Source organism: Bactrocera dorsalis, chromosome 2, assembly GCF_023373825.1.
Source record: "Bactrocera dorsalis isolate Fly_Bdor chromosome 2, ASM2337382v1, whole genome shotgun sequence".
NCBI classification, from domain to species: domain Eukaryota; kingdom Metazoa; phylum Arthropoda; class Insecta; order Diptera; family Tephritidae; genus Bactrocera; species Bactrocera dorsalis.
This window is the reverse complement of record NC_064304.1, coordinates 24,932,318-24,953,594: the sequence shown is the minus strand read 5'-3', so window position 1 is coordinate 24,953,594 and position 21,277 is coordinate 24,932,318. Positions and strand designations below refer to the sequence as shown.

At 32.3% G+C, this 21,277-nt stretch overlaps 3 protein-coding genes across 12 annotated transcripts in view; 1 reads left to right on the top strand and 2 right to left on the bottom strand.

Moving 5' to 3' along the window:
* The window catches only part of LOC105231074 (serine/threonine-protein kinase 32A), a 198,607-nt gene that overhangs the window by 23,241 nt on the left and 154,089 nt on the right, over positions 1–21,277 (bottom strand). The window lies entirely within an intron of this gene.
* LOC105231073 (sarcocystatin-A) lies at positions 3,550–9,877 on the top strand. 4 transcript variants are annotated; one of them, XM_049447218.1, is made up of 4 exons: positions 3,551–3,708; positions 3,817–3,929; positions 4,080–4,133; positions 9,656–9,877. In XM_049447218.1, exons 1-4 carry the CDS (start codon positions 3,640–3,642, stop codon positions 9,789–9,791), a joined length of 372 nt encoding a protein of 123 aa, XP_049303175.1. In that variant the 5' UTR covers positions 3,551–3,639; the 3' UTR covers positions 9,792–9,877. The 4 variants fall into 4 exon arrangements, with proteins under 4 accessions (XP_019847590.1, XP_049303175.1, XP_011210473.2 ...); XM_019992031.3 differs by lacking the exons at positions 3,817–3,929; positions 4,080–4,133 and adding an exon at positions 9,320–9,432 and having other exon boundaries at positions 3,550–3,708; positions 9,602–9,877; XM_011212171.3 differs by lacking the exon at positions 9,656–9,877 and having other exon boundaries at positions 4,080–4,332.
* On the bottom strand, positions 6,364–7,134 carry LOC105231072 (sarcocystatin-A-like). Its single transcript, XM_011212170.3, has 3 exons — positions 7,000–7,134; positions 6,783–6,895; positions 6,364–6,639 (listed from the first exon to the last, which is right to left on the bottom strand). The coding sequence occupies exons 1-3, from the start codon at positions 7,066–7,068 to the stop codon at positions 6,450–6,452; spliced, it is 372 nt and encodes a 123-aa protein (XP_011210472.2). The 5' UTR covers positions 7,069–7,134; the 3' UTR covers positions 6,364–6,449.

The window sequence follows — 21,277 nt, the reverse complement described above, 5'->3', positions numbered from 1 at the left end:
TTGGACCATTTTTTTGCTTGCAAAGTTCAAAATTGTATGAGCGTGAAATCAATATCTTACCCAAAATATGGCAAAAGGCATTGGTTCAAAGTAGGGAATATATATTTAAAAAAAAATGTTTTTTTTCACAATAAACAAACCGTGTTTAAAATGCACTAAAAAGCAAAATTACTTGTACTTAGTGAACAACCGAATAGTAGTTGAAGGTTTCATTTATTTGCCCAGCATTAAGCTACCAAGTATAACATTATATAAACAAAATGTTAACAATCGAATAAACCCATAAGAAGAAATGCTTTAATTTTACTTATTTACTTAAATGCATTTATCATCTGGACCTTCAACAATTCGAAAGATTCATATTGAGATAAGTGATTTCATTGTCCTTTGGGTGAATTAAGATAATTGAATCATTGTGGTTCCAATGGAATTGTGCAGACAAAATAAATTTGTTGAATTACAAAATCTACTTACTTGACTCTTGTACTTGTATAATTTTTTTTAGGAGAATTTCAAAGTTGCGAAGTGATATTTCAGAACTAAAGTGTGGTTGCACGGCTTATTTTGCGAACGGATGATTGTGAAGGCTATTGCGTAGCAAGGCTGAGAACTTTAATCGTTGGCAGCCAACAATTTGCGGTCAATCGGATTTGTAGAAGCTTTAGATTACTGCTAGTCTCTCTTTCCCTTATGGTAACGTGTTTTCCACAACAACCACTTGTAATACATTTATACTACAATGGATTTTCACGCGAAACTTAAGGGGGTAACATTTACCATAAAAATCCACCTTTTTTCAACAATTTTTTTTTCACACAAATTTTTATTTGTTAGTTTATTCTATATAGGGTTTAAATAAAAAAAAGATATTGAAACAAAAAAAAAAAAAAAAAATACTCAAAATTTTTATAAACAAAAGAAAAAGGAAAAAGTTTAATGCCTTAAAGCAATAAGCAGTTGTGTGTTGCCTGCCTGAAACTGGCTTCAGCAATACAAAGTTGTGGAATTTTTTCATTCTGATGTTGAAGTGAACCCAAAACGCTCAAAGTTATGATATATGCTAATTTGATTGTTTTCCTTAGGCCAAATAATGTGCCTTTTACAAGTTTCTAAGTATGTGCCGGAAATTAAGTGGTTCCTGTGCAAAATGGTCAGCTCAGCGAAAAGCTTGATAGGACGGAGGGATAAAAATTCTAAACTATTGTTGTTAAGAGTTGCCAGAAACTTTGCCGAAGAAAGAATGTGAGTAGAATTTCAATTAAATTTCTTTAAGGTTATGTGTATAATATATATATATGTATATGATTGTTTAGTATATGCGAATAAAAATATTGCACAGAAATAATATGTAGTTCTTCGTTATTAAATATGCATCAGTCAACGTCAATAAAATAAGAATAACCTATAACCCGCAGCAGAGAAAAAATAAGTATTTCCCTAGGTAGCAAATAAACCAAAGTTTCATATTTTTCTTTTCTCAAGCAAAACTAACCAAATTTGAGTTTGCGTTAAAAAAAAACTATGAAATGCCCAAAAGAATTTCCAAGTTTTTATATGGTACAATAAGAAAATAATATCTGTACCTGTGCAAATACAATTTATTAAGAATATATACACAAGTTGTGGTTTCAAAAGCGTCATACTTACCGTCGTCAAGCTAAACAAACTTGAGCTAAACACGATTGACGTCTGAACACACTGTCAAACTGAGTTCATGAATTCGTGACAGGCGCTAATGAAATTTCGTAAATATGTCAGCTATGCGTTCACGTTATGCATATCTACATACATACTAATATATACACTTATACACATATAGTTTATATAGGAAACATTTAACCCCAAAAGGAGAAATATTTTAAAGCAACCTTAGTGAAATGGCAAAGCGTTCTGCACAACAATTAAAATTTTGAAGGAATTAGAAAAATATTTTATCTCAACTAATATGATAAGTTTAACGCCTTGGCAAACTACTGTAGTAATTTTACTTTTTAAATGGAAAAATCAAAGAGACTTTCTGTGTAATGCCAACATTTTGTGTTCTTGTTTTGGATGTAAACAGTAAAAAATTATATTTATAGAAATGCAAAAAAATAATATGCTTTTAAGACCGTTTAAATAAAAAACTAAGAGCTTGTTTTGTATTTTTTTTTTTTTTAAGATAAAACTGACACTTCAGTGGTTGACAGCAAAAAAATCAACAAGGAAATAACGGACTCCCTAATATACTATACATACATACATATGTGTTTAAAACAAGTTTCCATCCGATCCATATTAATATTTGACTTTGTTATCACAGGTTTTTCCAGCTAGCTCAAAAAAATCAATATTGTTATTTAAATAACAAACGGCAGTTCTAACGGAAACAAATTCTTCAATTGTCATATGGCAACTAAAGCAAACCTATAAAGCAAATATAATACAAACATTCATACATAGCTATTTTCCCAACCTCACACCTGTGCCCACAATAATTCAAAGCTGTCTTATCAGGCAACCACATCTACACATACATATAAGCGTACATATATTTACAATATCTTAAATTTTCTAAAACCAACAATAATATTATGTACAATTATATAATATGGCCGCAGAAAACTTTTTCGAGGTACAAACTATTACCTCATATGTGGAAATAATAAACTTTAATGTATTAAATCGGAATTTTTTTTAGTTGCCTTAATTAAGGCTCCAGCAATTCGAACATTTCCATAATAACAAAACTAAAATCTGCCTTAGACGTTGTAAAGAGTGTTTTTTAGACGTGGTTCGCCATTTAAGGATGAACTGGCCTACTTAGGAACAACGTTCGGTGAATTGGTCCAAAACGAGATGGCCATCGATCTCAATTTTGACAAGAAAATTATGAAAACAACAACGTTTGCATGCTAGATATTTTATTTTCTCTGGAAAATTCTATGGGAGATTTGGAAAAAAGTGTAAAGTTCACATTTCAGCCAAGCAAGTTTGTGATCTTTAAGTGCACTTATAATATGGATGCAGCAGTAGCAGTTAAAGTTATTTATTTACAATTAAAGTTTTGAAGCTTTTACTATTTAGAACAGCGTAAAGTCAACGAATCTTTTAGCTCTTTAATCTGCTTCTCATATTTTTGAACCGAAAGTTTTGTTCCCTTTTTAGTAAGCAATATGATAACTGAAATATTTAGTCATTCAAAAGGTAGAACTTAAATTACTCCAAAAATGTTTATTTGGGAAATACACAAATATTTATTACCAAACCAACATCCTTTCGAATTATTTCAAGTGGTGCTCTAGATACTGAGTACAATCCAAATCAAGGTCTAACTTAAATATTTCTTATCAACTGAAAAGTTATGTCCATTCACACCTAATTATTGTTTATTAAGTCACAAAATTAAATCAATACGACAACAGTTATACTCATTGATTCTACTATCCATATTAAGAATAACTTTTTTACCCGCAATCAAAAATTTTAGAATTTCGAGTTCTGCCACTTTTGTGTTTAAACATATAAGGTTTTTATTCCACGTGTTATGCGATTTTAAGTACCAACTTTCCTATAAAATACAAGACATGCTTCGAGTAAAACACATTTGTGATCTTTTCTTCGCCTAAACACGACGTGTAGTTTCGATAGTAATTAGAAATGGTGACTCTGAAGTTTGCTCTTTTAACTATTTGCGCTGTATGCGCTTTCTTTTCACTACCAAATGAGGTAAAATTGTAAAACTGTTATATTTGAGAAGAAAATTATACAAATTAATTAATATTATTTTATATGTATCTTCACAATTATTATTTTTTCAATTTTCAATTAATTTAGTCGTTAGCTTTTGGTGAAGCTACCGCGCTCAGTGGTGACGAATTGGCAGCTGCTGTTGGTACTCTTGAGACGGCTTTGAGCAAATTGAGTACTGGAGATGGGCCCAGTTATACGTAAGTTCCCTAAACGCTTTGAAAATAAATCAAACATCCTTACTTTTATTTTCTATTATATGGTGTCCAAACCGTTCCTTATATTTCTCATTGATAATCATTTACAAAAAATGCTTTTCTTCTTTGTATTGTATTTAAACTGAAAACTAGGATTTCAAAGGTGAACTCAGTCAGTAAGCAAGTAGTGTCCGGCATTACATACAGGTATAATGTGGATCTCACTGGTGGAGATAAGAATGTTAAGAATTGCAATGTTCAAATCTGGTCGCGACAGTGGTTGGAAAACGGCAATCAAGTTACCATCGATTGCAGTGGTGCAAATGTGGTTAAGTTCAGTTATTGAAACTATGAAATATGCTGGAAAACGCTGGCATACATTTCTTTTAAACTAGCAAATAAAACTAATCCCTCTTTTAAAGCAATCTCAAATGTGTGTTTGAATTAAGATTTTTATGCATACTTTATAAGTTAGTGCTGTGTTACTGTCAGCAAAAAATTTTATTATTATCCTGTCAAAGTCTACAAAAATTCAATTTCAATAAAAAAATAGATTGACCAATATTTTTGTTAAAAGATTACGCTATGGGACAGTTTAAGTCCGATTTTGACAACTTTTAGTCATAATATCTTATAGGTACCTTTCGAGCAAATTATAATCCCAATACATTTGTTGGTGCTTGATTTGTATACTGGATGGTGAAAGAATCAAAAGTATAAAATTTTTCACTATTAATTTCTCTAAAGTATGCAATGACCAAAAATTTGCCAAGCAAAGCTGTTCAGACCCTTAGGTACTGAATATGTGGACCTATCTATAGTTGACTTGTGAAAATTAGATAACGAATTTCACTCATAAGAGTGTCTTTGTGTCTAAAATAAATAGAATTAGCCGAACACATAATATGACATATTAATATTCTCGAACATCCGGCTGACTTTGCTCCATATGATTGGTAATTGTCTGTAAGGTACCTTAAAGAAACCCCGGGAACAGTTTTAAGTATGCGGCGTGATAATAGTTAATAGATAAATCGGGTAAATATTTCCCCAACCCCCAACCCCCATGTCCATTTTCGTTTTTCTAACAAACCTTATGTCGAACATGTTGGCCATCCTCTGCATATCATTTTATACCTTAAGGCTTTGATTCTTCCAAGTTGTAAGAGTACAAAATGTTTGGTTACACCCGAAATTAGCCCTTACTTGTTTATTTTGAATAGGTTTTGTTTGGTATCCTATCGATGATGTAAGATCGAAAACAGCCGAAAGTTACCTGAGGTGTAGGGAGAATATGTGGTGATCTAATGCCAATATCAAAATTAGTTTTCAAAATTTCGTTCCAGAAATTTTGATCTTGAAGATGCACCACATACTAGAAGGATTCTTGAAGAGGGTGTGTATAAAAAAATTGGATTGGTCGATGTAAGTCGTGTGTTTGGACGCATTTCAGGGGACCGTTTATTTTGAGCTTTTGCCCGACAATACACGATTAATTTTGAAGTGTGTTGTGATAAATTGAACAAATTGAGTGATGCACTCAAATAAAAGAACCCATTATTGATTAGTACGAAAGGTGTCGGGTTCCACCTGGATAATGAGAAACCACATATAAATTTGTAGACTGGTCAAAAGCTTTTGTAGCTTAAGTGGAATGTGCTACCGCACTCACCTTATTCTGAAGACCTTCGCACTATTACTTGTTCCGCTGTGCGCAATATTTTTTGGAACCTTCAACTCGAATCAGGACTTTGAAAACTACTTGAACTAATTTTTAGCGAACCACCCAATAGTAGTTCAAGGTTTAATTTATTTGCTCAGCTTTAAGCTACCGAGGACAATATAAACCAAACGTTAACAATCGAAGAAACCCACAAGAAGAAATACTTTAATTTTACTTATTTACTTAAATACATTTAACTGAGATAAGTGATTTCATTGTCCTTTAGACGAATTAAGATAATTGAATCAGTGTGGTTCCAATGGTATTATGCAGACAAAATAAATTTGTTGAATTACAAAATCTACTTAGTTGACTGTTCTACTCGTAAATTTTATTAGGGAATGTCAAAACTGCGAAGTGATATTTCAGAACTTACGTGTGGTTGCACGGCTTATTTTGCGAACGGATGATTGTGAAGGCTATTGCGCAGCAAGGCTGAAAACTTGAATCGTTCTCACTACAACCACTTGTAATATATACATATGTATGTATATATTTTTGGTTTCGTATCACGACATGGTACACGTATGCCTTGGCGTCCAAAGTGGGTTGGTATTGCAGAAGAGCAGAATTAGACCATGGGAAACTGTTATTTGGTAATATAACATTTAAAATTTTTTAAAAATTGGCGCGGTCCCGCTCTCTTATAATTGCCACGTAATTACATTAATCATTAACTTATAAGATATGTAAACGAATCAATTCAAAGACATATTTGAGATTGCTTCAAAAGAGAGATTAGTTTTATTTGCTAATTTAAAAGAAATGTATGCTAGCGTTTTCCAGCATATTTCATAGTTTTAATAATTGAACTTAATCGCATTTGCACCACTGCAATCGATGGTAACTTGATTGCCGTTTTTCAACCACTGTCGCGACCAGACTTGAACATTGCAATTAACATTCTTATCTCCATCAGTGAGATCCACATTATACCTGTATGTAATTCCGGATACTACTTGCTTGGTGGCTGAATTCACCTTTGAAATCCTAGTTTTCAGTTTAAACAAAGAAGAAAAGCATATTTTGTAAATAATTATCAATTAGAAACATAAGTAACGGTTTGTATACCATTGATTAGAAAACAAAAGTAAGGATATTTGTTTTATTTTTAAAGCATTTGGAAAACTTACGTATAACTGGGACCATCTCCAGTACTCAATTTGCTCAAAGCCGTCTCAAGAGTACTTACACCAGCTGTCAATTCGTCACCACTGAGCGTAGTAGCTTCACCAAAAGCTAACGACTAAATTAATTGAAAATTAAGAAATAAAAAAATGGGAAGATATAAAATAATATTAATTAATTTGTAAAATTTTTTGCTTAAATACAACTGTTTAACAATTTTACCTCATTTGGTAGTGAAAAGAAAGCGCATACAGCGCAAATGGTTAAAAGAGCAAACTCCGGAGTCACCATTTCTAATTACTATCGAAACTACACGTCGTGTTTAGGCGAAGAAAAGATCACAAATGTGTTTTACTCGAACCATGTTTTGTATTTTATAGGAAAATTGGTACTTAAAATCGAATAACACGTGGCATTAAAAACTGATCGATTTATATGGCTATTTCACACCAAACATAAAATTAGCACAACTCGAAATTATAAAAATTTTAATTGCAGATAAAAAAAGGTTTTTCTTAATAGGCATGTTATTATAAATACGTATTACTGCTGTCGTGTTGATTTAATTTTTTGACTTAAGAAACAATAGATAGGTGTGGTTTAACATAATTTTTCAGTTTATTAAAAATTACCCTTGATCTAGAATATACTCAGTATTTCGGGGACCACTTGAAACATTTTTAATAATGTCTGATTTATAAATATTTGTATATTTCTCAAATATAATTTCTTTGAATAATTCAAGCAGTACTTATTGAATGATTATATATTTCAATTATCATATTACTTGAAAGAAGGGGAAAAATTACCGTTCAAAAGTATGAGAAGTGGCATTAAAGAGCTAAAAGACTCGTTGACTCTTTCCTGTTCTAGAAATAGCTTCAAAACCTTAATTGTAAATAAATAACTTTAACTGCTACTGCTCCATCCATATTATACTAGGTGCACTTAAAGACCACAAACTTGCTCGCTTGAAAGGTCAACTTTATATTTTTTCCCAAATTTTGAATAGAATTTTCATGAGAAAATTAAACATTTAGTGTGAAAAGGTTGTTGTTTTCAAAATTTTCTTATCAAAGTCGGAATCAATAACCATCTCGTTTCGGGTCCATTCATCGAACGTTGTTCCGAAGTAAGCCTGTTTATCCTGAAATGGCAAAACACGTTTAAAAAAAATACCCTTTACTAGCACTAAAGCAGATTGTAAGTTTATAATTAATTAAAATAAAAAAAATCCAATTTAATTCATTAAAGCTTTTTATTTCTTTATATGATTTAATGATTTGCACCTGGATAAAATTTTCAGCAGGCTGATTATATAATTGTACATAATATTATTGTTGGTTTTAGAAAATTTGGGATATTATAAATATACGCTTATATGTATGTGTAGATGTGATTGCCTGATAAGACAGCTTTGAATTATTGTGGGCACAGGTGTGAGGTAAGCAAAAATGCTATGTATGAAGGCTTGTGGTATATTTACTTTGTATATAGGTTTGCTTTAGTTGCCATATGACAATTGAGGAATTTGTTTCCTGTCGTTGGCTAGGTAAACAAAGATATTGAGCTTATGGTCTGTTTGGAAATCCCTATTATAACATACTCAATTGTTAATATGGTACTTTATAGGTTTTCCATTAATTTCGTTTTGTGGGCGTGGCAGATTACACTCATCAACGGACTCCGCTTACTCTTTTGCCAAGGGACATGTGTAATTTCATCAATATATCTTAATTTAAAGAAAAAACTCTTTTTTTGACCTTCACTCATAAAGTTTAAAAAGAAAACTAAAAACTTATTTAAACTTAATCAATTTGTTTAAGAAAAAGCTGAAATGTCAGTGGTTGACAGCAAAAAAATAAAAAGGGAAATAACGGACTCCCTAATATACTATACTTACATATGTGTTTATAACAAGTTTCCATCCGATCCATATTAACATTTGACTTTGTTATCACAGGTTTTTCCAGCCAGCTCAAAAACATAAATATTTTTATTTATACAATTATAACAAACGGCAGTTCTAACGGAAGCAAATTCTCAAATCGTCATATGGCAACTAAAGCAAACCTACAAAATAAATATAACACAAACATTCGTACATAGAATTGCTAACAACACACCTGTGCACACAATAATTCAAAGCTGACTTATCAGGCAACCACACATTCACATATAAGAGTATATTTATAATATCTTAAATTTACTAAAACCAACAATAATACTATGTACAATTATATAAAATGGCCGCTGAATTGATTTTATGTACCAACTTTCCTATAAAATACAAGACACGCTTCGAGTAAAACACATTTGTGATCTTTTCTTCGCCTAAACACGACGTGTAGTTTCGATAGTAATTAGAAATGGTGACTCCGAAGTTTGCTCTTTTAACCATTTGCGCTGTATGCGCTTTCTTTTCACTACCAAATGAGGTAAAATTGTAAAACAGTTGTAATTGAGAAGAAAATTATACAAATTAAATAATATTATTTTATATCTTCAATATTATTATTTTTTTAATTTTCAATTAATTTAGTCGTTAGCTTTTGGTGAAGCTACTACGCTCAGTGGTGACGAATTGACAGCTGCTGTAGGTACTCTTGAGACGGCTTTGAGCAAATTGAGTACTGGAAGTGGTCCCAGTTATACGTAAGTTCCCTAAACGCTTTGAAAATAAATAAAATTTCCTTGCTTGCCATAAAATAGGAATATTTATTTTCTATTAAATGGTAGACAAAACGTTATTTACGTTTCTAATTGACAATCATTTACAAAAGAGCTTTTCTTCTTTACATTTTTTGTTTAAACTAAAAACTAGGATTTCAAAGGTGAATTCAGCCACCAAGCAAGTAGTGTCCGGCATTACATACAGGTATAATGTGGATCTCACTGATGGAGATAAGAATGTTAATTGCAATGTTCAAATCTGGTCGCGACAGTGGTTGAAAAACGGCAATCAAGTTACCATCGATTGCAGTGGTGCAAATGCGGTTAAGTTCAATTATTAAAACTGACAAATATGCTGGAAAACACTAGCACCCGTCTTTTTTAGATTAGCAAATAAAACTAATCTCTCTTTTGAAGCAATCTCAAATATGTGTTTTAATTAAGATTCTTTTACATACTTTAGTTAGTGCTGTGTTACAGTCTTCAATAACATATTATTCTGATGTAGAACATATAAAGGCCATAACTAAGCACAGAAACAAGATATAGAAGTGTAATATTGCACTGAGCATTGTAGTAGCAAGGAGCACTTGTGGGATAATCGTATATCTCAGGACCTGCTCTACCGATTGCAACTAAATTCGTTACATCACATTCCCCTAAGATTCTTATTGCCCTGTGCGAAATCGGACTGCTACCTCGCCTATGGGAAGTAGGAACACAATTTTAAATTCTACTTGATTCTTTTACTTTCCAGTATACAAATAAATAGCAAATTAATATAACTATGCATGAATAATACCTTTAGAATATTCCACCTTATGACCAAAAATTGTTAGAATGCAATAAAAACTGTTCAAGCCCCTAGGTTTGAATCCCAGTGCCTATAGTTGACCGCAAATATTGGTCAATGTATGAGATATAAAACTGAAATTCAGGAATCATCTTTTCTTAACAATGGTATGCCTGTGTGTCAAAAATGGGCTGTAGCATGTCAATTTTTCTCTTGGCTCCTATGAACCTTACTTAAGGATTTTCGAACTTGCAGGTAAATTTATACCGCTATGAAGATTTTCGAACTTCGAGGTGACTTTATACTGCACATATCGGCCAATATGTGGGTTAGCCCAATAAAAATAAGAGAGCGTGTTTTTCTCATAACAATGTATTTTTGTGCCTAAATAGATCAATTTGAGCGAAAACTTGGCCCAGCCCCATTCGGCTGACTTTACTCCATATGATTGGTTTTACATCTGAAAGTATTTCCCCGGCTTTGATTTATGCCAGTTGCAAGAGTATAAAATGTTCGGTTGCACCCGAACTTAGCTCTTCCTTACTTCCTATAGAGGTATACCTAAAGTAAAGCTGACATATTTTCATAATTTTACATATTAGCGCCTGTCACGAATTCACGAACTCAGTTTGGCTGTGTGTTCAAACGTCATTCGTGTTTAGCTCAAGTTTGTTTAGCTTGTCGACGGTAAGTATCACGTTTTTGAACCCATAACTTGTGTATGTTTTCTTAATAATTTGTATTTACTTAGGTATAGGTACAAGTCCCTTATTGTACACTTACAAAACTTGGAAATTCTTTTGGGCATTTCAAAGTTTCTACAATGCAATCTGAACCTGTGCTATGTGTAGAGTGCTATAAATTTGGTTAGCTTTTCTTGAGAAAAGAAGAGATATGAAACTTGGTTTATTTGCTACCTAGGGAAAAATATATTTTTTTTATCTGCTGCACGTTATAAGTTATTCTTATTTTATTGACGTTGATTGATGAATATTTACTAACGAAGAACTACTAAACATTTTTGTTTAAAAAAAAAATTCAATTGAAATTCTTTTCACTTTCTTTTTTGTGCAATGTTTCTAGCAACTCTTAACTTCAACATATTAGAATTTTCATCCCTCCGTCCTATCAAACTTTTCGCCGAGCTCACCATTTTGAACAGGAACCACTTAATTTCCGGCACATACTTAGAAACTTGTAAAAGGCACATTATTTGGCCTAAAGAAAACAATCAAATTATCATATATCATAACTTTGAGCGTTTTGGGTTCACTTCAACATCAGAATGAAAAAATTCCACAACTTTGTATTGCTGAAGCCAGTTTCAGGCAATCAACACACAACTGCTTACCGCTTTAAGGCATTAAACTTTTGCCTTTTTTTATTTACAAGAATTTTGAGTAAATAATGTTTATATGTTTGATGGCATACATATATATTTACTAGTGTTATGACGCGCATGCTTTAATGTTACTTTCATTAAGAAGAAATTGCAGAAAGTTAACGGCTGTTTATTATGGGAAAATTATTTTTATATTTACAAGGCAGTCTTGGTGTTGCAGCCGTTAAAATATGTATATGTAGGCCCTCTGTAATAATTCTTTATTACGACTGTTTTTGATTGGTACAAATATTCAAAAAGAGTCGTGAACGCGTTGACGACGAGCCACGTCCAAGCCGGCCATCAACAACAATTTATGATCAACACGTCAAAAAAATAAAGGAACTGGTACATGAGAATCGATGATTAACAATCATAGATCTCACTGGCATCGTTGAAATATCGGAAGGAATAGTAAAACTCATTTTTAAGGATCATTCGAGCCTAAGAAAAGTGAATAATTTTTTTTTTAAATAGCGTGGCAATAACGTCTGAGAAACAATGCCTTCCGACTACCACGATTTCAGGAAACGTTGAGTCTTGGATCTATGCTTACGATCTGGAAACATACAATCAATCGGCCGAATATTGTGGCAAAAGTGAACCGAAGCCCAAAAAACACGTCAAAGTAGGTCAAAAATCAATTTAATATTGACATTTTTCTGCGATTATCGAAGTGTGGTTCATTCCGAATTCCTTCTGACCGACTAAACTGTCAACAAGAAATACTATTTGATGTGTTATGCGTCCTTTGCGCGAAGCTATTCGTATCGGAAGATCGGAATTATGGACCGGCAACTCCTGGTTTTTGCATCGTGGTAATGCACAGTCGCATACTACTACATTGATTCTACGTGAGTTTCGTGAGAAAATTTTCAACCAATATCGTGTCGCAACCACTGAATTCAACTAACTTAGCTCCATGTGACTTCTGGCTATTCCGCAAAGTCAAACGATTGCGGAAACTGGTTTGAGGTGGCCAAGGAGGATTAAGAATAAATTAAGAATTTTAACATTATGATCAAAGTCTTACTATTTTTTGTCTTACTATAGATGCAAACAAAAAGTTTTAAAAGGAAACACTTAATGAAGGGTTAAGTTCCGCTGGAAGAGGGTATAAGTTATCTGTAAAAGTTTCAGTCAAATACACAATAAAAATATCAAACACCCGTGTTGTATAATTAAATGAGGAACATGTTATTCCCAAGTTTTCACGTTTGACAAGCGAACCGTCATTGGTAGCAGGTAAATAAATCTGGTTTTTATGTTATTGACTAAAGTAATATTTTATAAATTAAAAACTAATATATTATAGAATTAATACTCCTTGAAACACATTATAGCCCATTCATATTCCATGGTTTGAAAATGGAATTGATTGTTCAAATTCTCACCTGTGAGAATATACGAGTATAGGCTAGATGACAAATGTTTTTGCTTTCCAAACACAAATTAAAGAAATATTTATTTAGTGTGAAAGAATAAATATATTTAAAAAAGCTTAAGATATTATAAATAATGCAAATTTCTGTAAGGGTAAACGTTTGGATATTTTTAATTCTCCAATACTAAGTAGAGATATTGAACCTGCCAAATAGTTTTAACAATTCCAAACTGTATTTTTAGTGATTTCAATTAATCTCCAGTGTTTTCAAAGCACTTTGTGTATATTTTTCCAACCAAACTGTCGGTTGTGTTTTTGCATTAACCGTAAGCAAACAATGTTGCTGCTGGCAACAAATACACAGAACCAAATTGAAAGCACGGAATTGTAACTTTTATTGCAAATAGCACTGAAGTAAGGGGAGAAAGAAAAAAGTTTTTCAATTCCATTTTCAACCCAGAACTATTTTCTCTTATACTCGTATGACTGCCTGCAATATAAAAGTTATGTACATTACTGTAAAATATTTTGCTTATCTCTAAGCCTTTCACGTTTGTTACGTGCACACAAAGTATATAATATTGACTCTTTACGTAGAAGTTTTTCAACAACGTCGATAAAACTCTGGCCAAAATATTTCACATACACTTAAATGTTGAGTGTGTGTAGGCTTTTGGTTGTTTAATTTACTCGTGCTCATTCATCGTAACCTCAAAATATTCATTGTGGTGAAATATATTACTGCCACTTTCGGCGTACAAATGGGCGATATCTCAGAATGTAAAAAAGTTGTAAATAGTTACATACATGCAAGCCCGTGTGTTATATTGGATATATTTACAATGGGATGAAAGCATGAAATTGGGCATAAAAATTGAATTTACAGTCAATCCTATTTTGTGTGACACAGCTACGTTAAAATGGTTAATATTATAAAATCTTTATATTAGGTAAATGGGGGTAAGGGAATTATTGGCTCGATTCAACCCATTTTTCACGTGCACACATACCATTTTCAGAGAAGGATTATCCCTTAATTTCATTTACATAATTGACCAATATTTTCGATCAAAAGTCAACTATGGTATCTAGGCGATTGATCATTTCTAAGGCTTCAATATTTCTGGTTGGATTTTTCATCATACTTGTAACATAGCTTACACTAAAGCAAAGTTTTATCCCGCTATAGTAATTGATTCTCGATGTGTTTACTGGGAAGTTAAAAAGTCAAGTGGAATTGTGCTATATGGGCAGTAAGTGTCGCTGGCAGTTGTCCAATTACGCCCATCAACGAAATCGTTATTTGTTTTGTACTAAGGAATCCACATACAAAGTTTCAACTTTTCTCGTCAATCTGAACATTTATATATATACATATAAGCCTTCGTTATCTATCTCGATTAGCTTAAGGTGATACGTATAACCGTTAGGTGAATAAAACTATGTATTATACTCTGTAGCAACATGTTGCAAGAGTATACAAATATGTGAATCATACGTTGGCACTTCTGAGCAACCTATTTCCTAAGCCTAAAAGCAAAATGTATTCATGCTTACATATTTCCGACTTAAGTGCATTTACTCTTACTTTTACTGACATCGACAACATCCGCACTTAAGCCATCACTTATTGAACATGTAGGAGTAATTCCACCACTTTTAATGTTTCCTGCTGTCATTTTTGACTCAAATGGGTGTTGCGTTTCAGCAACTTTATGTATACATACAAGTATGTTCCCAGAATTCACATAATATATAAGTACCTACTTATTTGTGTATGTTTACTTTAGTAACTGTAATATTAACAGTAACGGCACTATTATATACTTTCATATGTAGGTGTATATTCGTCAAAAATTTCGCCTGAGTTGACTAAGGCTGACAATATAATGCAATGCTTGTATATAACAGTTCATATTATATATCACGTATACGTCTTGGTGGCACATCTGATAAATGCTGAAAATTGCTAATTATATTCCAAGCTGCACTGAGCATTAATAATATTAATGAACTATTAATAATAATTAGACAATCACTAAGTTCTAATTACAGAAGCTAGATTTCAACCCAGGAAGTGAACCAAATAGAATGGAATGGTTAGAATAATAAACGAATCGTTGAAACTCATATTTTGGATATTTTTGTTTAGTTCTTATTGTTTATAATGGGAATCTATGTATATAAAATAATTCTTTTTATTAAGTGGCTGCTTTGGCAATTTTAAAAAATCAATTAAATTAGTCTGACTGGGCGTATACGTAACGTGAAATCAATAGCTATAGTATTGTAGCTCTTATTAAATTTCGTATACCGCCTTTTATTTTTACCTCAACCCAATGGTGCATTATTGAAAGTCTGTACACGTATTATGTTTACGTTAAAACGGCTAAGAGAAAAGTTAGCAGATTAGATATAAACAGAGGCACGTATATTCAGGAATTAATGACAAATTCGATAACAAAGAAGTGTTTGTACATTGCAAACATGTTAACCAACTGATCATCTCCACATTTTGAATATGTTCTTTACATTCCAATGGCGAGAAATGCCATTTAAATTTTATTTCTTGCTGTTGACGTTTTGTTAATTCTCTACTATGTACTTTCTTTTTCAATTTTGTCAAGAACGAAGCAGACTTTGAGAAGACTTCGCGCGTTTTATTGCATTTATCAGCAGCAAATATTCTAATCCCGCCTTAGCTTGAATATGTAGTAAAAATGAAGATATGCCACCACACTAGTTTAATATATATTTACTATATTCTTTTAAGAAAAATTTTCTTTGTATTTTATATATTATACTTTTATTTTTACTAAGGCTTTTGTCATTACTAAAGACATTAGAAAACTCAGCTTCTGGAGTTTTTTATTACTTTGACAATGAAAACAGTTAAGAGTGTAACTTTGTTTGTCTGGAATTTGCTTTTATTAAAGCATAGAACGAATGTCAGTGTCAGAAACTTTTTCTTTTTTGACACGTAAAAGTATAAACGAGTATATGTGTGTATAAACATTATGTTGAATATGAATCAACTACATTTTTTTATAAATTTTATTGTATATAATTGATTATTTTTTAAAATTATGGACCGTAAACGAAGCCACAGAGGACAAAATATTAACCTAGTACAGAAATATAAGAAGACAATATTATATTTATGTAGTCAGTGCCTAAACTCAGTTCCACTTTAGCTAGCATGCGCTCCAATACACATTGTACATACTATAGATTCATCCTTACGTTGACTTTTGGTATATAAACAGGACAGTTCATGTACATCAATAGTGGGAGAAAGCTGATGTCTATAGCTTAACGCGTAGCAACAACCTCCAACAATTTGCTGCAATTAAACCTATACGGCCGTCCTTATTAGACCATTAACGTGTGCTACTCATGCGTTGCCCACACTTGCGGTATTAACACATAATAATAATGTGTGTAGTATCTACCTTGTTTGGCGACATCACAATATCTTATAACATTTCAGATTAATACGTATTCACTACAGACATCTACCTACGAACATGGAACATGCGAGTACAAGGTTATGTATGTTTATGCTACTTACGAGTATGCTGAGTTCATCAGGGTTTCACCAGTCAAGTGTACATGCATACCCACACCTATAATTAGTTTTGGTAGACCTTATTAAGTGCGTTGAACATCTTCAAATATCTTGTCAAGCACTTGTGTGTTGGGAAATTCTGCCCTTGACTTTTTCAGCAGTCTGCGCGTGTAACTTGGTTAATTAATTTAGTCATAAAGTCTCCTTAAATATAATTAAAACTCTCTTGTTTAGTGTTTTTGGAGTTAAGTTATTTTATTTTATTGTTTAAAATGAAGAAGCCATATTTGCGCCACATCATACATTTTTCCTGGCTGTAATATGTAAAATAATTTGGTATGAGGAAGAAAACCAAAACCACTTAGTTACAAGTTCGGTATGATATTAAGTGTTTTGCTCTTTAATGCTTGAGTATATGCATGTGCAAAAATTTGTATGCAACTAAATGTTTACACAGAAGTATGTGACAACAACCTCAAAAGTGGAGAAGACACACAAGTCAAGAAGTTGCGCCCACAAACCAACATATTGGCAAATTAGTTTTCACTCTCAGGCACCTGCATTAACAGTTATTTCATCAGTCCGAATCTTGTGCGGTGACTATAAGAGATCACAGTTAAGTAAACATGAAGATTGGTGGTAAGTTTTGGATTCCTGTGTAGAAAGTAAGTTATGAAGAAAGGTTCACAAAGGTTTAAAATGTTAGCTCAGGTTGTTTTTTTACTCTTGCGGCCTTTTGCTACAGAGTGTGATAAATTTGTTCACTTAATGGTTGTACAACCTGTCTAGAAATTATGGGGAATTATTTATAAAACTGTGTTATTTTTACCAACACATATACAGAAATAATGTATGCATTTTAAATGCAATGAGCTGATATATATATACTTACTTATTTTGGAATGTAATCTCATTGGCATGAATAATTATTGGCAATAATTCTGCTGCAAGCGTTGAGTTCAAACTGCTTAAATGTTAATAAGTTTAAAGAGGTATGAAATTCGTTGGAAAATTGAATATATCATGTGTATATTCCATATATGTATTTGGTTTTTTTCTCTTGCGTAAGTTACCCCAACAAATATGACCGTTATATGGAAAGTGAGCGGGGTTACCAACCGATTTTATCCATTCATAGACTGTAGGTATCTCTGTAATTTATTTAATAAATTAAATCTTTGGGTGAACAAAACTATGTATTATAATATGTAGCAACTTGTTGTAAGAGTATAAAAATAATTGTTATAACGTGACCGCTTTAGCCATTTTACAGCGTGGTTGAAAAGACTTTTGACTGCGTGTGAGTATCTTTATTATACAGTATGCCTAGGCGTATACGCAACATTACATCAATATCCAGTTCTATAATGCATTACGTGTTCATTGTGAGTTTTCGATAGCCATTGTGATGTACCATTTGTTAAAATTCTTAGCTCTTACTGATTTTATATCCCATAACCGGAAAAGATTATAAAATTAGTATGCGGTAACACGATAACGAGAGCGAGCAACCGAAGGAAATATACTCAAACAAATATACAAAGGCAAACTAGTCTTCATGCTTTGTATCTCTAATATGCTTTTTAGACTTCAATGGCAAAACGAAATTGACATTTTATTTTTTGCCTTTGACCTTCTGCTGTTCATTCTCTACTTCTGTCTTTTTTAATATCCGTTGTTAGCGATGCAGACTTTGATGGGGCTTCGTGCCTTTTTTTTTAATTTATGAGCAGAGAAAACTTACCTCAAATGAGTATTAGATGGAAAAACCACTTCACTGGTTTAATTTACAATTTACACAGAAAAAAATGCTAAACAAAACACAAATTGGCATAATGACTTTGTAATTCGTCCGAATATTGCGAAATTTTCAAAACTTCTTTTTAGTAGTGTCACAGTCTTTACAAAGTGCAGCCGGTGATGGTATATTACGTTCTTAATTCTAATTTGTATCTGTGTTTTGTTAATATTCTCTGTGGAAATTTACAATAAACAGCGGTTAAAAGTACTGTACTGTCTGTCATTTGGTTTCATTTTTTTTTCTGAGAAAATTTACCAAACAAAGCTCTTAAGTGGATTTACGTTTTAGCAGACTTGGCATAACTACACTTTTTGTACATACTATATCTAAAATTTCGGAAAAAGATTGAATATTATATTATGTACTGATATAACAATCAACATCAATCACACTGGCATCAAATGCCTTGCTTTTTAACACTTAAGTAATATAAGTATGTATACAACTGAGTGTTTACATAGAAGTGTGTTGCAACGACCTCATCAAATGTCGATAGTTATTTCTTCACTCCACACAACAAGTGCTCGTAAAAAGTCGTATTGTCAATAGAGACAGTTATGAAAAAAGTTCATACAGTGAATTTAAAATGTTAACTCATGTTGGTAATTTGTACGGTATAATTAAGAATAAATTTATAGAATTTTAAATATCTCAATAAATTGTCTCTATATGTTCAGCGTTCATATTAAAATAGTTAATGGTTAAAAGAACTATAATATTAACTAAATAATAAATAATGCTGGTAAATTTCACAGAAATTTTTACAAATTCTGTTAAATTATTGTAAGTGGCAATCGACAACCGGCTTACTGTAAGTCATACAGATGGCTACTTTTGAATTTAATAATTTATTACCAGCACAACTTAAAGAATAACTTCTACTAATTAGTGATTGTCATTAAAGTGAAAAGACTGAAAGACACAAAATACCTGGAAATGTAGATATTATGCACTAATACTATAATTTTCCTGATATATAGGATTTTTTTCTTCTCTAAGGTTGAACGATACCAAAAGATAGTTTAAATAAATAGGAGAATAAAATTATTAATATTTTTGAATAAATAGCTGGAAATGTAATAAAGAATAGTAAGTTCGTAATGCTCTATAAATTTAATGTAAAAAATCTTCAAATTTTTTTAGCCAATTCTCATTTTAGAAGTCAAAATGTGCTGAAAGCAAATCAACAGTCGAAAACTCTGAAACTTGATGCATTATCGGTAATTTATTTTAAATAATAATAAAAGGGATAATAAAAGGGGGAAAAGTTACATGTATACAGCGATCTCATAAGTTTTAGCAGTTTTGTCTGTAAAAACAGCAACCCTAGAACGATCACTTTAGAATTTAAGGGAAACATTGTCCCATCGTTTTGTCAATGGTCCTGCTTTTTAGGACATTCACAAAAGTATAAATTTAAATGAAGATTGACTTCATAAAGTTTAGGTCTCGAAGCCCTCCCCAGTGCATTTACCACTAATCTCTTCATCAGAGTTGGCAGTAGACGTTCATGCTCTTTACTTCTGTTTATAATATTTTGTTTAAAGTTGTTGCCGCCAATAAAATTTGTGCAGTTTATGGACCCGATACAGTTTCCATTTCCACCGCACAACGATGGTTTCAACGTTTTCGTTCTGGTGTAGAGGTGGTCGAAGATGTGCCACGCTCCGGAAGGCCTGTCGTCGAAAATTGCGATAAAATCGCTGAGTTGGTCGAAAGAGACCGGCATAGTAGCAGCCGTAGCATCAGTCAAGAGCTGGGCATGAGTCATCAAAAATTCATTTCAATTTCAATAAAAAAATCAATAAAAATACCGCAAGACTTTTTTGACAACCTAATATTTCCATTCAAAGTATCGTAATTTCATTCATTGGCATTCATACATGTCGACCACACGCAGATTAAATTGTTTCTATTGACGCAGCGGAGAATCACAAACGTAATATAATCGGATTGCTGAGCATTATAATGTGGAAAGAACTGCCCAGAAATTGTAAATAAAACGCAAAATATTTAATTACTCATCCAAATTTATTTTGTCCCGCTTAAATTAATCCCTCCAAATAGATTTTTGCCAACGATTTTTCCAGTCTTCAAAATACTTTTCATAAGTACTTTTTGGAATGGCCTTCAGCTCCTTCGGCGAATTTTGTTCTAACTCTTCGAACGACTGAAAAAGAGATTCCACGGAGCAGCAATTTTAGCTTTCGGAAAACGAAATACTCACACGGAGCCAAGTGAGGTGAATACGGCGTTTGACCGATAGCAATCGTATTCTTTTTTTAAAAGAAAAAACAAAAAAAGAAGGGTTGAGTAAGAACACTTTTCATACCTAAAATATCTATCAAAACCATTCGAACAGACGAGAGATGTCGAAAGATCCCTCTAACACTTTCCTGACGATTTTCAAGCACCATATCCTTCACTTTTTTAATATTTTCATCAGTGGCATGTCCTCCACAATCTCTCGAGTGTCTTTGAAGGCTTTATACCACTCGTATGCTTGTGTTTTTAATAAAACTGGATCACTGTAAGCCTTCTAAAACATTCGCAACGATTCTGTACACGAAATTTGGTTAGAAATACAAAATTTGAGACAAATTCTTTGTTCTATATTTTTCTCCATTTTAGAAATCGCAACACACTACTGAGGTGTACCGACTTAAGTAGCTGCTGTAACCAAACTGGTTAACGAATTGCGTTCATATTTGCATAGTAATTAATAACAGTTCTATCAACTTAGCAAAATACATTTTTTTTAACTTCGTAACCTGGGGAATTTAATTAAAATTTTCGGGTGCTTTTTTGTCCCAAAGCTTATGCGAATATCAATTACATAAAATGACAGCCAATTGAAGAAACATGTGTTACATAAAACTCCGATGGAGGTTAGCAGAATG

Excerpts from the sequence above, each read along its gene's own strand:
- LOC105231073 (XM_011212171.3), top strand. The coding sequence starts at position 3,640 with ATGGTGACTCTGAAGTTTGCTCTTTTAACTATTTGCGCTGTATGCGCT. Across the intron at positions 3,709-3,816 it reads TCTTTTCACTACCAAATGAG|TCGTTAGCTTTTGGTGAAGC; the intron begins GTAAAATTGTAA and ends CAATTAATTTAG. Across the intron at positions 3,930-4,079 it reads GGAGATGGGCCCAGTTATAC|GATTTCAAAGGTGAACTCAG; the intron begins GTAAGTTCCCTA and ends ACTGAAAACTAG.
- LOC105231072 (XM_011212170.3), bottom strand. The coding sequence starts at position 7,068 with ATGGTGACTCCGGAGTTTGCTCTTTTAACCATTTGCGCTGTATGCGCT. Across the intron at positions 6,896-6,999 it reads TCTTTTCACTACCAAATGAG|TCGTTAGCTTTTGGTGAAGC; the intron begins GTAAAATTGTTA and ends CAATTAATTTAG. Across the intron at positions 6,640-6,782 it reads GGAGATGGTCCCAGTTATAC|GATTTCAAAGGTGAATTCAG; the intron begins GTAAGTTTTCCA and ends ACTGAAAACTAG.